The following is a 17074-nucleotide window of genomic DNA, read 5'->3' as shown; positions in this document are numbered from 1 at the left end:
TGCTCCTTGTGCAGAGCAGAGTATCTCACTGACTGTCATTTTGACTGACTGGTATCTGCAAGTGCCACACAACCAAGATCAGTTCATGAACATACCCACACGGTCTGGCTGCATTAGTGCTGTCCCTGATAAATGAGGAAACAAGGCCAGCCCGTCCCTCGTCGTCCCTCTCAAGTCAATGGTGTTTCCTTGAAAATGGACCCCGTGCATGTCGTAATGACTGCCCAGCCCAATGAGGTGCCAGGAGACCCTGTCATTCTTGCACATGGTCAGGCCTGGCAGATTGCCATACAAGTAGCCATTGACAGCTGGAGGAGAAGGAAAAATCTTGGTTAGCAGCAGGTCCACAGAAACCCATTAGACAGCCTCCTATCGCCTTCCTGGCCAGAGACTCACAACTCAGCAAGTCACTAAAGGGGCATTTTGTGAAGCAAGGGTAGCATTGGAGCACACCAAATTAACATCTAAATGCTATTCCTATAAACTCAGAACTTCTACCTCTTGGGTTTTAGCCTGTAAAATCTTGTAATAGCCCTTTGCAGTGATGTAGCACTCCTCCTCTGAGCTTTTCGGTGTGCCTCCCAAACACCAGCCAAGTGTACAAATTAGGTACCTCCTTTCAGCCTGGAAAATGTATAACTAGGTGATTAAGGCTATGGAGAGGGCCATAAAAAGTCTGAGATACAAATTCAGTTCTGATGGAGCCTTTTTATGTGATTTCGATCTTTGATTTCCACCTTTACTTCCTAAATGTATATCTTTCTTTTACAAGGGCACTAGGAGGCTAAACTCCCTAATCCTCAAATGTTCTCTGTGTTCAATGTATGAAAGATGCTATTAAAGCACAAAACTTCAGTACGAGATCCATCTCATAGTGGAAGAATAAAATAGATGGGTCCAGAAACCCCAGGGTTCTCTAAAAATATGTATCTAAAGCAAAGATAAGGTTATGTGATTTGCTCAAGTCTGTCATCCGAGGGATACCTTTGAGGAGATCCATGCTGAAGTCAGATACTTGCATCCAGAAATGATGTTTTAAAATCTTTTTGGCCATTCCCCTAGTTTTCGCCTCTTCTCTTCCAGAGGTGGCCACTGCCCAAATGGTAGAGCAGAGCAGAGCAAATGGACTTTACTGCCTAAGTCAGTGCCAAGACCAGCAGTGAAATTTAAAACACTAGTGAACATTGGCTTCTTCTGCAGCTGATGCCTATCTCTGGCATTGTGCCTTTTTACAGAACTGTTGTATCTCAAACCAATGTTCTGTTCCCTTTCTCCAGGTGTAGTTGGTAGGTGGATGCATTTGTTGCTATTGTGACTGGGGTTTCAACATGCTTTCTGAGGGCATCAGGAGCTGACTATAATCTGACTGACAGCTTTCCAGCTCACTCTCCCGTGCAGTGCAGTGAGCTGTGAATGATGATAAAACCTGCCAACCCATCTTCCTAATATGATTGAAGAAAAGGTATCATTAAGAGATATTAGGTATTTCATACCATGCATTTTGTTGGATTCCATGAAATCAGCATCATTTTCATCTACTTTTGAAGGGTCTCCAGTGAATGCTTCAATATTCTTGTTCAGATACCAGCTGTCATTCTCATCAAAGATTGAAAAAAGGAGGTAAAATTCTCTGTCTATTCCTTTCTGTAGACAAGAAGGAGGACAAGACATAAAAAAAAGTCTATTCAGTAAAAATTAATAAGCTTTTTTAACAAAGCCTTCTTTTCCCTGAAGCCACCTTCTTACTAAGTCTACATAGAGACAAGGATTGGCACCTTTTTCATCAGCCAGAAGGATAAATAAAGTGTCCATTACCTGGTGTGAAAAGAGGTATTCATTGCATGGAAAAGACAGAAAAGCTAGGGAAGAGCCAGAATATTAGGAAATTATGATTTTGTCTTATTAACCACACCTTTAGCTTAGCTTTTACCCCGAGGAGTGACATTTGTTTAATCTCTGTAAACTGAGCCGGGAAACTGGGCAAATTGCCCATATGGGAACCCCCAGTGCACCACCCTGCTGTTAGGGACAAGCAGATATTCACGTTGGGCACCTGTGTCCCGTCGTGATTCAGAGTGTTCTTCCGGCAGACCAGCAAAGGTCCCACGAGGCCAGAGTTGGTGTCCTTGACAGCATCAGTGGCTGAATAGTAAAGATACGTCAGGCACGGGGGGTCACTCTCTGTTGGACCTCCATTCTCAGGCACCCTCCACTTGTACGTGAAGGTTTCACCTGGCTTAACGTGGGCTCCTGGCTTCAGGTAGCCTGTAGAGAGAAAGTTGAGATGCACCAAGATTACAGGAAGGCTTTGTCTTCCTGACTACAAGAGTTGGATGGAAGTCAGGCGTAGCTGCTGATTTCTGTGGAGAAGCTCCCCCTTGCCACCACAGCACCATCCCATAGCCTGGGCAGTTATGCCATGGGGACATTGCACCTGAGTCCCGTGCCACGGCGACAACCAAGCCCATTCCCCGCAGAACAAGTTCAACTGCTCCACTCAGACACCATCCAACTTTGGATTGGATTATCTTGATTCAATCAGACAAGGGATGCAGAGCTCATCTTGGTGCTTAAATGGCTTCCTTGAATGTAGCTTATCTGCCCTATCATGGAATTTATCTGTGGCACAAACTCAGACTCTGCTTTTCATTAAGCACCAACAAATCAATTACATTAGTGAGTGGAGCTGGAACTGTGGTTCTTTAGAAATTCAGAACAAATCTGACCCTGGTAATTGTTTCTTTTCAATTTTGTAGCAATGCACAGAAGCCTCTGTCAGCATCTCCAGAGAGTGGATGATATTGCTCTTTGTTGGAGGCTACTTTTAAAGGATTTGGGCCATTGTCTGCTGTCATGCAAAGGGTGGATTTAGATTTTGTTTAATACTTAAGCATCCATTGTCTAGATTTTCTCAGCACAGTCAGTCTCTAATACTCCAAGAAAATCTTCTTGGAAACTTAGACACAAGTGAAAATAGCAGTATTACATCTGAACACAGCTATTTGCTGCAAACTGCAGTACAAAGCAGAGTATGGCTTCCACAGTATCTGATAGTACTGGACTCATCCTGCAACAGTGCTCAATAACAAAAACATTGATTTGGAGTCAAAAACCTTCTGCGACCAACAAGTGCCAAATGTAATATGCAAAGGTATTTCCTGAGAGCACAACTGGAAAAAACATATGTCTGCACTCATCTCCAGATGCAGGTATGTTTATTTACAGTATTTTCCCATGAATAAGCTGCATTCAGACAATACGCAACTTCTGAAAAATTATTTACCCTCACTGTAAACCTACAGCCTCTTCATGTATGCCTACAGGATTCCTGCATGTATACACTTGTAGATAGATGTAATGGAAATCCAAGAGTTAAAAGGAGAGAAGAAGGGGCAGAAAGATTATTGATGAATCTGGAGTCAGGTTCCTCTCCAAAGACCCAGAGGTGTGCCAGCTCACATGACTGCTGAACATGGTTTTGGGCTGATTTTGCTACGCACCGAAGTATGCAGTGCTGAAGGGCGCTATTACCAGGGAGTGTTAAATGAAAGCACAATAGCTCTGCAAGCAGAGGGAAGTGGCACTTCCATTGGAGAACTGTCTCTGGCATGGGTGGCATTAGGATCTGTGCAGATAACTTCAAGGCTGAACTCAAGCCAGTTGTTTTTTTCATGTTTTGTCTCCTGGCGAATTTGTTGAATTGCAAGGTCAGCAACAAGAGACAACAATTTAATAAAGCCTTTTGCATTGATTTTATTGTATGATGAGTTTTACATGTTGACCTAATTCTCTCTCGGCACAATTGTCAAAAGAGGGATTATGTCCCATGAGTTTCTTTTGATGTGTTGTAGTGGAAACAAAGCAATTTTAGGCAACAAGAAAACTACATTTCTTGCCCCACATTGGGCGCCAACCTAATGCAGTACTTGTGCTCGAGGCATGAGCTCTGACATGCCCCAGGTCAGAGACAGTCCAGCTGCGTTACTTCTCTGTGTCACTGAAGCGACTTCGGAATCAGGAAAAGAGCTATTTGCTGGGCTAGCTCGCTGGCTTCTTTGCAGAGGGAACATGGCAAGAGCCAATGGGATCGGCTCACGTTAGCTCGGAGACAAAGGAAGAGAGAGGCTGTTCTGGTCTGGCTCCTAACAGGTTTATTGTTAGAAGTTTCACAACCCGAACAAGCTCGGAAGGGATGGAATGGGATGGGATGGGATGGGATCCTCCCCGAGGCTCGTCCTCTTATAGAGAGTTTGAAAACCAGGGCGAAAGGGGAAAGCAACCAATGAGTTACAAGCCAGGGGGAGGATACAATTTAACAAGAACCACTGGGGTAAACCAAGAGGCGGGAGTTATAACAGAGAACCAATGAACAACCGAGTAACCTGGAATCTTCCCGAACAGGGGGAGGCGGCTTGTGCCCGGGCACCGCCCAGGGGGTGCAGCTTAGGCTTCTGAGCCGCCCCTCGACCCACCCTCTGAGTCTGCCTCTTCAGGAAACACGATCCAGGGGAGGGGCTGGGATTGACTGGCATCACGCTGCCCCAGCCCCGCAGGGGGCTGGGTTACAGCAACACTTTTCAGTGCTGAAAATGGAGCAAAAACTTTTTTGGAGACCACAGCATGATCTCTGTAGGTGCTATGAATTGGATTCATCTCACCTTAATTGGGCCATCTCAAGCTTAGTCCCTAACCCAATCTCTAGACTTCTGTTGTTGGTGGAGAGAGAATCACATCTCCAAAGGGTCTTCCTGTCACTGACTGTAAAAGGTGCCTACCAATTGAACATGAAATTTAACATCAAATAGTTAAATTTAGGTGAAAGGACCCTGTTCTTGCACAAAACGAGAGGAAGAATTTAATATATGCTCCATTTCGGCATTTATGTATTTATAAGAATTAATAAGGATTATCAGTGCTTCATGTTCCAGGGCAATCAGATAAAAGCTGCCTTTGACACTGACTATCCTGAAGTAAAGCAAGGGCAATGCCCAGCCCGGATTAGAGAACTGGGAGTGAAGCAGCTGGGACCACGTGGATAGCTATAGCCGAAGATTCAGCAGGGCCATCATGCCAGATCCTAAGATTCATAATTCTGGAACATGTCCAGAGGAGATCCACTGGTTGCAATGGAGCAATATTAGATTAGAATGAATAGAAATTGATTGTGCTTGTCACTTTTGTTCAATGTGGACCTCAGCTAGTTTTAGATATCTTGTCTGGAACATATCCAAGGAGACGAACCATCACATTTGCAGACTGTGGAGTCCCATGGATTGTGTCATGAAGGGTAGATACAACTAATCAAATGATCCCTTTTGTGCCTTAGCACCCACAAAAGGGCAAACCTGCAGAGCTCAGCAGCAGATTTTTGGACTCAAGTATTCTGGATGCAGTAGTGCAGCCAAAACTTACCATCTAAGTAGGGAGCACCTTCGGACAGCTTGCTGAAGCTTACACCATGGGCCATGATGCTATAACTTCTTCTGGCTTTGTTGGCAAAAGTAACAAGCACTGTATCTCCCACTTCAGCTTTTATAACAGGGCCTTAATAAACAGAGTGAGGGAAGGTATTAGAAGGACTACTCTCCAGCATACTTCCACCAAAAGAAGACAGAGCTGTGTGCATTAAATTCCCCTCTCAGTCCAGCTGGTTCTACATTCAAACCTGATGTAATGACAGGAGGGGAAAATATTCACTGTACCAAGTATTCCCAGGTGCTTCATGTCCTCTGACCAAGTCTTCTTACTGAACGTTGCGTCAGTATATCCCACATAGCGAACTTTCCAGTATTGGCCTCCTATTCTGTCAGTCCCTTGTGTGAAATATGTTGCAGATTCGCTGTGGAATTAGCAAATCGGACTGGTTAAATAATTGAAGGTTCAAGCGGAACCCTTCATTTCAGATAAAGTTATTACTCCCAACACAGGAGAAATGACCCCCCAAGTTACTAATCTGCATACACTTTTCTAGCACATGAAGAAAGATATTACTGGTTTGAATTAGTTAACAAATGGGCATTCATTGTGCATTAGACTTTTATGTTTAACCTTGATTTACTTAGGGAGACATCTGTATCAACTTACCTTAGGGCAAGAACTGTGCAGAGTGTGTCTCTAATCCTTGTTGGCTTTTCTGGGAGATACTATAATGAAATTTGTCTCTCTCCATCAGTAATAACAGGGGGGAAAGTTCTGCCACTGTGGCACCTCTGAACTCCAGTGATTGTAAGTGTGAAAGCTGCCTGAAGAGTCTCGATGACGGGTCATTAACTGTGCTGAACGTGGCATGCCTCACTTTCCCCATGGATTTAATGGAGTAAGATAAGTGCTTCCAGAACGCACCTTGAAGCATCGCACTTGCGCATCTAGCTTCCTGACAAAGTTGTTTAAATCCATTCCTCCCTGCCCCTTTCAATTAAAATTAATGACAGTGCAGGACCTAGCCCTGGTGAATCACTGGAGCAGTGTCACACGGACTCCTGAAATTAAAGCACAACAGGAGTTGACAAGAAACCTTACCTGCCAGTGGCGTTCAAACCCTGCCCAGTGAATTTATCATAACCGTCAGGTCCATAATTCCAGAGCACTTCTTCAGCAGCAATGTAATATCTTCTCTTGTGACTGATTGGTGAAGAGTGAGACAGGTTTTTTTGGCAGATCTGAACATCATATAGTGCCTCCATGCCACCTGGGAGGAGAAAGAGTCTGGAGACAGTCCCTGACCAACTGCAGAGTCAGCAATCTTATGGATACAAGTGCGTATTCAAAATTCTCTGGGAGCTACGTGGATTGGAAACAATTACTACAGTAAATTTCTATTTCAAAAGATATTCTCTGCCTACAATAGGCCAGATACCAACGCCCTTCCTGGGTGGTACTTTATGCAACAGGTGAAACTCACTGACATCAATGACACTCTTTAGTGGACTTATTTACTCAATTTCTTAATCTGCATAAGGATGGTAGAATGATTTTGGAGGTCAGAGTGCCTCCAGATATCTGCGAAATGGCCTCATCTCCCCCTGACTTCATTAAAATACGGATGGGTTATTTCTGCTGAAAGTATTTGTTGCTTGCCAGAATCGAGTCTGTTTTGCCTGATGCAGATCCCACTGAAGTGTGTAAGAATTCTCCCAACTCATCTCTGCTTTGATAATTATACATTGCCTGCTGCCATGACACCTAGTTTATGATACATCCTTTTGGGGTCTCGCACCACACAAGTATCATGAAATCACCATCAAATTCCTCTACATAATGGTTTCTGAAAACACTGCCAAGTTTTGCCTGATTTCCATAAAGCAAAAAGCTATTAAGTGTTCAGCTGGCATGACTTTTTTTAATGTGTAAGTACTTGTCTACAACAAAAATTGGTGATGAAAGCTCCTCTCACTGCTCATCAAAATCTCAGGTTTGCCTAGGAAGCATGTGGACAGAGCTGAGTCTAGCAAGTCTTCCTCACATGAGTTACATGGCCAAGTCATTCATACTAGCTGAAGATTTGGCCCAACCAATTTCTGCTGGTGACTAAACTCATGTTCATGATGTTTATTTGGTGAAACAGTCACAAATTGTTCCAAAGTCACAAAGAAGTGTCAAATCCTGCTTTCCCCGGAAGCCTCTCCCAGTTTTCTCTTCCAAACACAGTAGAGGCTGATGAGGGAGATCTATAGCAGCGTACCTCGTAAGTGCTCATTAACCTGGCACGTTATCAGCCACCTGCCGGGGCTCCCCGGAGTCATCTCCGCCGTGATGAATGTTGCTGGGAAGAGACCGATGACATCTGCTCTCTGGTCTCTGCTAGTGAACGTGTGGCCGTAGAAATAAGCAGCATGGATATCTATCTCGCTTCCCATGCCAAACAAGTGCCAGGACATGGGAGTGTCGGCACACATCTCCAAGCCGGGGAGATTGCCATATATATAACCGTTAATAGCTAAAAACAAAAGCACGAGACTTTATGAGAGGTGAAAGAAGAGTGCCTCTGATCCCATTTCTAAGGATGATCCTTTCCTGGCCCAGAAGGAAACTACCTGAATGTTCAAACTGAATAAGGCCCTCACAGGCTCCTTGATGAAGAGCAGCATTTCGAACATACATCTTACTGCTCTGGATGATCAAACGCCCCAAATTCTCTCTCTGTGTCTGTGAAAAACTTCCTGGGTAATATCAAGGTGTTGCAAAGGCCAAGTCATCACCAAAAAGGCCTGATAATGAAGTTAACTTGTTCTGCAGATATTCAGCAAGGCTGAAATCTATTTCCTCTTATTCTAAGTCATAAATATACCATTATATGCCAGGCTCAAGCAATTTAGATTTGAAAATTATATCAGCCAAATCAATGTAGTCAGCTCTGTCTTCCTCAGCTTCTACATCTGATAATGTATCAGGATGCTAGGAGAATGAGACTCATATGTTGCACAGTATTTTATTTCCTAGGCTCCCCAGAACAACCAAAATATACAGAAATATCTGGAATTAACTTCTTGCACCAAATGTCCAAATAACACAAAGTACCATTGGCCAATATATCTCTGAAGGGCAGCAGTGGTTGTACCAGCCAGCCCATCATCCACAAGCCCATTGAGAATTCTTTCAGTACACACATCTCAAAGTGCTCTGCAGCTTTTTTTGCTCTTTTCAAAACTGGACAAAAAAAATGGCTTATATCCGTTGCCTAAGATAAAATGCTAAACAAATGTCAGAGCTGGGCATGAAAGCCAAATCTCCTTTCTGCAAACCAGTGTGTCATGCTGTATTTAGGGAGAGGTTTTTATCAACACAGTACTTCAACATTCTGACACATTCCTTGCTGACACAGATAAAGGAGAGACATCACAGGGGACAGAAAGTCTGACTGAAGGGAAAAGAGCCTGGTCACTGCTGTAGGTCACCATTTACTCAAAAGTCCTTCTCACCGTGCATTCGGTTGCTGGTCCGGAAACCTTCATCCTCTTTGTCAACTGTGTCTGGTTCTAAGCAGAAGGTATTTATATTCTCATCAAGGTACCAGCTGAAGTTTTCATCTACAATGCTAAACATCAGGGCAAAAGCATTAGCAGCACCAGTCCCTTCTATTGTGGTCTCATCTGCAGTTCCTAAATTGCAAATGAAAAGGAAAGTGATAAAAAAAGCCTTGGAGAGGATTGAATTTAAAAATGACAATAACCTTGGAGCACTCGAGGAAATACAGTTCTTTGCCCACAGTCTGCAGGGCAGGATGAATTTCACCTAATTTTCTAGGGCATTTTGACCCCCCTCCAACAGACTTTGAACAGATGAGTGCCTCCAGAAGGTAGTTCATCTAAGTCAAGCTGATATTTTTGGTATCTTTTTGATCTGACATGAGGACAAGTACCTGCCAATATCTGTTGACCCATTTCCCCCTTCTTTGGCCCATTGAGCCCAACCCTGTCCCTTAGTCAGTGTTAGCATCTGTGTTCTGCCACAGTGAGCCAGGTCGTGAGCTGGATCTATCCAGAAACCAGTGACTCATGTTTTTTTGACAAGGAATTAAGGAGGGGTGAGAGGCAGCCTGCATTTCTGTTGCACTGAAGCAAATGCTGAACCACAACCCCAGAGTGGCCCTCTAAATGTGGCTCACTCTCCACAGACTGACAAGGAATCCATGAGAGTTATCTAGGACTAGATATGTAAATTTAAAAAGGCTGAAGACAGGATGAACAGAATCTATTCCAGCTAAGTTCAATATCATTATCCTAGTGTCTGTTTGGAGAGGAACCTGAGACCTTGTAGGACTGGTGATACTGAGTAGTCTGTTATTATCCACTGCCAGGTGTAGACTTCATCCAATTGTCCAGTCTATCTCTGATCCCATGAAAACCTTTGCTTCTTCTGCCTTCTACAGGAGGGAGCTCAGAGCCTTGCTATCAGTCCTGTGTCCACCAGCACTGGCTGGAGGACTAGAGAAGTAACATCATGTAGATATCTGCCTTCATGAATTCAAGGCCAAACATGCAGACAACCTGGCCTTTCAGGCTAGGATTGTTTGGAATATGCTATCTCCTAGCTTCATGTGTTGTCACATAGTTATCAGTTCAGTGTCACATATTCAGTTCTGCAGATTTCAAAGGCTCCCGAGGAGAATATGAGCGAGACATTTTAATTGTGTGAGATAAGCTGGAAACTAGGCTTGTCCTTTCCGCATTGAAGTCATTCTCTTCTTCATATGTAAAACCTGCTTCACTTAGAAGTACTGTATATAAAATCAGGGCTGATTTTGTATTCTGGAAGTTATTGAAAAGAGGTGGCAGAGTAACATGAGCCCAGGGGGAGAGGTGGTAATTACTCAGCTGATAAAGAGGAGAGGGCTGGTTCATGATGGCTCCAGCATGGACATTAGCAGGCTATAAAGTACACAGGACAGGCTGTTCAGTGCACATCCCCATATGGCTGTGAGATATAACTTGTAAACAAAAATAGATACATACTCTGTATGTGGAAAAAATTACAAACACTGGGCCTTCAAATATGTAAACACTAATGCCAAAGTCACCCAGCCAGCTCTAATTTCATTTCCTGAGCAACGAGTCCTTTGTTCATCCTGAAACTTCCCCAGTTTGGGAATGTATAATTTTTGGTCTCGGCCACGACGGGATGGTCACAGAGCATGCTGCAGTCCCTCCACCAGCCGAGGCAAATCTATCGTGCCAAAGGGGAGCAGGAAGGGGGTTGTCCCAGAGCTACAATACCTACCCTGGGATGCTCCTGGAATGGCCCATCTATTCCTTGCCCCTTTTTATGGGCTATGTAGGGATAGACTCTAGACCATCATGTTTATACCTGTAAGCAAAAATGACTGTTAAGATGCCAAGCTTGGCAGAGGGGCTTGCTCAGTGTTTCTAGCTCAGTACCTTTTTTACACACCAGCAGAGGCCCAATTAAACCAGATGCAATATCTCTTGGTGTGTCAATGTGAGAATGGTAAATCCAAGTCAAGCAGTTTGAGTCTGCCAAAGTTGGGGAATAATCTTTCCTTACTGGCCATGTGTATGTGTAATTTCCACCAGGAACAACAAAGTCGTCCTCCTTGCTTTTACCGCCAGTTCCATCAGGGTAAAGTGCTCCTAATACATAAAAAGGAAAAAGGAAGATTTTACCATCCCTTAGTTGTTTTTGTTAAATAAATGTGTCATTTATTCTATTTTAAAGTGTATTTATAAAATAATAACAGCACTCACAAACACAGAATTACTGAGAAATTATGAAAAAACTCAGAATTTCTGTCAATCTCACCACAAATGTATTGGGAGTTAAAATCCATTTTTTATTAGTAGACAAAGCTTTAAAAATGTATTAACAGGCTCTGTTTCTTCCTAGTCTCTTTACTCTTATCAGTCATCTAGAATTTTGTCATCTAAGAGTGTGTATTTTTTCACAGAAGACTGATGAGGGTACTGACTGTAGGCACATCCACACAGTCCTCTAACAAAAATACATATGCATAGGTGCAGGATTCTGAAAATTAGATCATATCTGTTACAGGCCAAAAGAGAGGAAAACATTTAGTTGCAAGAACTCCATCTATTCAAATAGAGGTAGAAGGAAGGAGGGAAGATGTTTTGATGACTTATGATTCAGAACAATAATTCAGGCAAATAGACCCATCTAACCTGTTTCAGTACTGGATTTATCCCAGGTGTCGAAAGTTTGTGGCAAAAAGTTTTGAGATGAGGCTGTTCCTCGTTTTAGTCATCAGCTGCAATTACTGATGGGTTTATGAGAGGGTGATCCACAGTCCTCTGATGTCAATGTCAATAACAATAAATACTTGGACAGACTTGTAGCCATGATATTAGTTACTCCAGGGGAAAAGAGAGGAAAAGGCAAACCAGCTTTTACCTTCAGAGTCCTTGTCATAGAAGACTCCATGCGGATGCACAGAGTATGGGCGGGACCCAAAGTTTTTTAGATGGATGATAAAGACATCCTCTTCTTCAGCCTTCAGGACTGGCCCAAGGAACCCCAGCCATGCTGCTTTGGGGATCTCCTGGGAGTAAGTGTCATCTGTGAATTGCCTAAAAATAGCCTTTTTGTACACACGTCCTATCCGGTTGGCTCCTCTTGTTGCATACACTCTTGCAAACCTAGTGTTGGGAAGGGAAAATTTGAGAGACAGTAAACCTGCCTTAAGAACTGATCAAATAACTGGTGCTTGCAGTGCAGATAAATAGTTCCCTGGGACACATCACACAGCTGGTGGAATTAAAGCTCAGGAGTACATCAGGACAGGACTAGCAGGGCCTACCCTTTCTGTACAGTAACAACCATCCCACTTTCAGGTCCGGTCTTTAGCACAGTTGCTACAAGTCTTCATTGAGGACCAGCCACTCAAGCCTCAAGCTGCTCAATTTTAACAGCTTCTCCCTCTTTTGAAGGTTTGAAACCTCACCTCTGAAAGCATGACTGTTCGGAAGGAAAATAAAACCAAATGAAGATTTTTCAAAAGCCAATAAAAGAGATTCTAATCAACCAACTCAGCTCCCTGGAAGAGTAGCATTAAATGTGTTTTGCATGAAATGTATAACTTCCACATTCCAGAGTCTATGTTTATAGCAATTTCAAGTGATGGAGAACCCACCATATGGTCAGTGGTTAAGATATTATAGCTTTTAAACACCTGCTCCCTTCGAAGCCAAAATTGCATTTGCAGTCTAATATCATCCAGCTCCACACTCCAACCACTGGTTCCAGCCAAGTTTTGTCTCAGATCAAAGGAGCCACATACCATCAGAAACTTCTTTTCTATGCAGACACTTGCATAAGTTTTAATTAATTGACTAAATTGCCTCCTACCCTTCTTCTGGACAAACCAAGCACACTGACATTCTTTACGCCACAAATCTTTCGCAAAGCTCTCTTTTGAAGGCAAATATTTCTCTATCTGTGTTGAAGTCTGAACACAAGAACTCACACAATAGGCAAGTAATATTCCACCTAGGGCCAGAGATGCTCCCAGTCAATATTTCTTACATAACTGGGAATCAGTTTTGCCCTTGTAACTATAACATCATACTGATGACCCATGTCCGTCCGATCTGTGATGATATAAAATCCATTTTTTTTAATTGTCTCCATGTCACAGCTGGTAAATATGATATACAATCTTCATCCCTAATTATAAAACTCAATGAAGGCAGAAATCAAACCCTTTGCTACACACCAAGTAGGGGATTTTATGACCAATTGCACCATAATTGACTGCTCCATGATCTTTTTCATCCCCTGAAGATTGTTGGAACTTTCATGCTTCCTAAAAAATTCATTCAAAAGTTGAACTACATTTTCCTGAAGTATCACTGGCAGAAATATAGCAATTTCGTATTTATTGTGAGGTTTTTGACTGGTCAGTTCACTTGCTTAACAAATTTCGTTTAGATTCTTTTGTGAAGCTCAAGCAACCAAAGTGTTGGATGTCACGTAAGTTGAAAGGTATTATTTACTTTAAGTTCTTCACCACAAGATCCACTTCTCCCTCCACCCAAACCTTTCTATGATTCTGTGATTTCTATGACACCATAACCCAGAACATCCCCCCAACTGTGGTCATTGCACCTCAGTGATCACTAACACAGACCCCTGATGTGATCCAGATCCAAAAGTCTCCAAAAAGTATGCTTTTTCATTTGAAATGTGTGCTCTATAAGAAGCCACAAGTTTTAGCACAAATTAAAGCATTGTCGATAATATGGCTGTGGCAGAAACAGTGGGGTAGGATGGGGGGAAGGGACAGAAGCTTCTCATTCTGCTCCTTCAGAGAATAATGTATACTGGATAAACACACCCCAAAAGCAGGGTTAAGGAATGAGTTGCCGAGAAATCTGGATTTTCAGTGGATTGGCAGGTCTGTGGTAGCTGTCTGTGCACATAGCAATACCTGGCAAGTCTCACCACATTCACCTAGGAGAAGATACCTTCTCTTGCCTGGAAGAAGAGCTGCCACCAGAGTCTTTACCACGGAGTAGGAGGTGGTGTCAATAGGAGTGCAATCTAAATGCACGTGCTTCCTTACCTCATGGCAATGTATTCATGTGGCTATGCCCTAATTCGAATTACGAACTGATTTTTAAAAATGGTTTGTAAGAAATTTTCTCTAGAAGAATATCCAATAGATTTTTTCAGAAATTCTCTATTTTCAGGAGATATTTTTCATCAGTTTTTTTCCAATTTCACCATCCACCAAATATTTTGGTGCAGTGGCACCGTGCTTTTGCCATGATGACAGTGTCTTTATGTCCAGACAACATTGCACACTCTCCCATAACACCCCTGGGATACACTGCCTCTTCTGAAGAAGGATAATTGTACCCCAGAAAAATGCACTTATTAGTCAGGCTTTGTTAAATGCTTCACATGAGCCTAGCTCCTTTAAATGCATAGCTCAAGATCCCAACATCCAGTTAGTCATAGAAGTTCAAGAAATTACTGTGAGAAAACCCTCTTGGCTTAGGCATTGGAGACTTTCTCAGTGCCTAAAGCTATGCTATAATATCTGGATCTGTTCTTGCCTCCTGCTTAAAGCTATCTAGAAGTCAGGAAAAGAAGTCTTTTTAGTGGCAGCCTTCTGAAAGGAGGACTATTCAAAAGGGAGCAATGGGTATCAGCTGCAGCCAGTCACAGTCTAGGTGATGCTCTGTGTGTACAGAGATCTATTTCCCACACATCCTTTTGGTTGCCCTCAGTACCTGAAAACAGAGCACTCTGGTTGTTGTGAGTCCCATTCTAGGTGCCCAGGTTGCCATATGTCATCCAGGAGAATTTTGGGGGCCCACCTCAGCCTTCCCAAGTAGCTGGTAGCTCCATGCCTCTTTATGAGTGTTGATGTGCTTCACATTACAGCCCTTAAAGTCCTTTTGCAGAAGGAATACCCACACTGGACCTAATGCCAAAATGCTTCCTATCTGTCATTCCTCTCTTGTCACACGAAGACAAAGCTTCTCCCTGTCTCTTCATACTCTCCTGCTCACTTCAAACTGCTTCATCCTCCTGGTGGCTTTGTGATGTTGCTGTCTGAACCTCTTTCATCTTTCTGATCTTGTGCAGATGTAAGAACTGCTCCACTAAATTTTAACTATTTCCCTCCAACTCAGTTGTCAGCCTGCACTTCATGTGCATAACATCATGATGCTCAGACAGCCTTTCTTCCTATAGTAATAGGGAATACTCCATCCTCTGGCGCAGTACCCATGCAAGCTTCTAAATTTCCTCCTACATCTCTTGCAGTCAGGCCAGTCTCGAGGTTACATATAGAGATAAGCAGGCTTGCAAATCAGGGCATAAAAAATCTTGTTCAGACTAAGAAAGCCATGCAAATCTTGCCTTCATTTCTGTGTCTGATTTCATTTTAGTGCTTGACCCCTGTCAGCAGTAGCAAAGCTCCAAGAAAGACTGGCAATGCACCTGGGTGGAACAGGGAGTTACTAACAGGGAATTAACTCTCATTCTTTAAAATAAGTGTAAGCATAATTACAGACATCCAGTTCCCTGCAATGATGAGTAATACGACTCTTCCACAGAGAGAAAGAGTAAAACAAGAGTGTCATGTAGATTCTGCGTCAAATCAAGTCTAGACATGTAGATAATCTGCCATTTCCAGGTAGATCCAAGAGTTAGGATAGGACCATGAGTGAAGAGTAATTTCTACACCCATTTCTTCAATCACACCGAAGAAGTGTTTTGCCATAATTTTTACTGTGTTTGTTACCTTTGCTCTCAAGGCTACAACCTAACAGAGGTTATGTTTTCCAAGAGGTGATTACATGAACACTGTGTTACAGCGAGCAGTAGGAAATGGGAAGACACCTTGTGCATGACCAAGCAAACAGCTCTTCAGTAGCCTGGAGACAGATCCTCACTGATACAATTTCTAAGCCTCCTGAGTTTGTTTGCTGCTCTAATCACCACTAAGTGCCAAAAAACAGCACTCAGAATAACTACTAGATGTGGAGTCCCAAATTTTCTCCTGTGGTTGACATTCCCAATAGCTACTGTACACTCCTGGGTGCAACTGTATGCAAATGCAAAATTTCTTTTTGTTGTCATTATTCCACTCAAGTCCCATAGACTTTACTCTCGTAACCATTTAAACAACCATCTTTATGGGTTTATTCCCTAAAATCTGTAGATGATGAAACCTACCTTACTCTCCATCCTCTTTACATACTCTGTGTTTGGGTTTATAACCATTTTATTTCCTCAAAGTTCCTGATTTTTCCTGTGGCTGAAGTAAGCCAGGACGGTGCCAGGACAGGGCTCCAGATGCCACAATTGTTTTAACCCCTGGGTCATGTCACCTGTTCAGGGTAACCCTCCACCACACCATGACTCCCATGCTCAGGCCAGTGCAATGTCTGTGCTTGAGGGATGGCCAGTGAAGGGGAACCAGTGGTGCCAACTCACCTTTCTAAAAGGTGCCCTGACCACAAAGCGTCAAGCAACAAAGTTGACTGTCCTCAAAAGACAGAGACACAAAGCTCTCAAAGGATGTTTTAGGCTTTTTCTGACCCACATGAGCCACAGAGGTCAATAAAATCCATAAAATCTTAGATGAGGCTCTGAGGTGTCACAGGTGTGGTATGATGGTTTCCCTCCTGCAATAAACTTGCCCCTGAAGTCAGTAACAAAGCTCCTCTCAGGCTTTATTAGAGCCAGGATTTCACCTCAAATACCCTTTTGATGTTGACCCTTCCCACAATGATCATCTCTGCTGTTGCAATTGGGTTATTTGGCCTCACAATGACTCAGCCGTTAGTGTAGCATGTGTGACGACAGTTTCACCGTCATTTCTCTGGGTGGGATCTCCTCGTAGGCAAATTGCACAAACCATGTTTGATGCTGTGGTAGCAAAAAACACCCGTTAGTGTTGGTGGGTGCAAGACTTGCCCCACATAAATGTAGGATTGGTGGCCTAAAGAGAAGGGATGAGCTACTACATCAGGCAAAACTTACTAACATTTACCACCAGCAAAGCAAAATTTAAGTGTCCATCATATAAACTAGTATCAAGGTAATTTCAAGGGATTATCAACTAAACTTTAATCCTGAGGGCCGAGCG

At 43.0% G+C, this 17074-nt stretch overlaps 1 protein-coding gene across 4 annotated transcripts in view; it reads right to left on the bottom strand.

Annotated features, from left to right (window-relative positions):
* HEPHL1 (hephaestin like 1) overlaps positions 1 to 17074 on the bottom strand; it is a 35087-nt gene that overhangs the window by 14291 nt on the left and 3722 nt on the right. For 2 of the 4 annotated variants that reach the window (XM_042023715.1, XM_042023716.1), the window contains exons 2-11: positions 11863 to 12107; positions 10875 to 11087; positions 8919 to 9098; positions 7682 to 7936; positions 6520 to 6688; positions 5703 to 5839; positions 5413 to 5544; positions 2054 to 2265; positions 1494 to 1644; positions 96 to 308 (exon numbers count right to left, since the gene is read on the bottom strand). In XM_042023715.1, coding sequence (XP_041879649.1) covers positions 96 to 308; positions 1494 to 1644; positions 2054 to 2265; positions 5413 to 5544; positions 5703 to 5839; positions 6520 to 6688; positions 7682 to 7936; positions 8919 to 9098; positions 10875 to 11087; positions 11863 to 12107 — 1907 coding nt within the window. Of the gene's footprint in view, positions 1 to 95; positions 309 to 1493; positions 1645 to 2053; positions 2266 to 5412; positions 5545 to 5702; positions 5840 to 6519; positions 6689 to 7681; positions 7937 to 8918; positions 9099 to 10716; positions 10804 to 10874; positions 11090 to 11862; positions 12108 to 17074 lie in introns of those variants that run through there. The other 2 variants (XM_042023719.1, XM_042023718.1) reach the window with 2 other exon arrangements.

This window comes from Corvus kubaryi, unplaced genomic scaffold (assembly GCF_017639235.1).
Source record: "Corvus kubaryi isolate FWS band 111438036 unplaced genomic scaffold, C.kubaryi_AGA036_p1.0 37256, whole genome shotgun sequence".
Lineage (NCBI taxonomy): Eukaryota > Metazoa > Chordata > Aves > Passeriformes > Corvidae > Corvus > Corvus kubaryi.
This window is presented reverse-complemented; position numbering and strand designations above follow the sequence as displayed.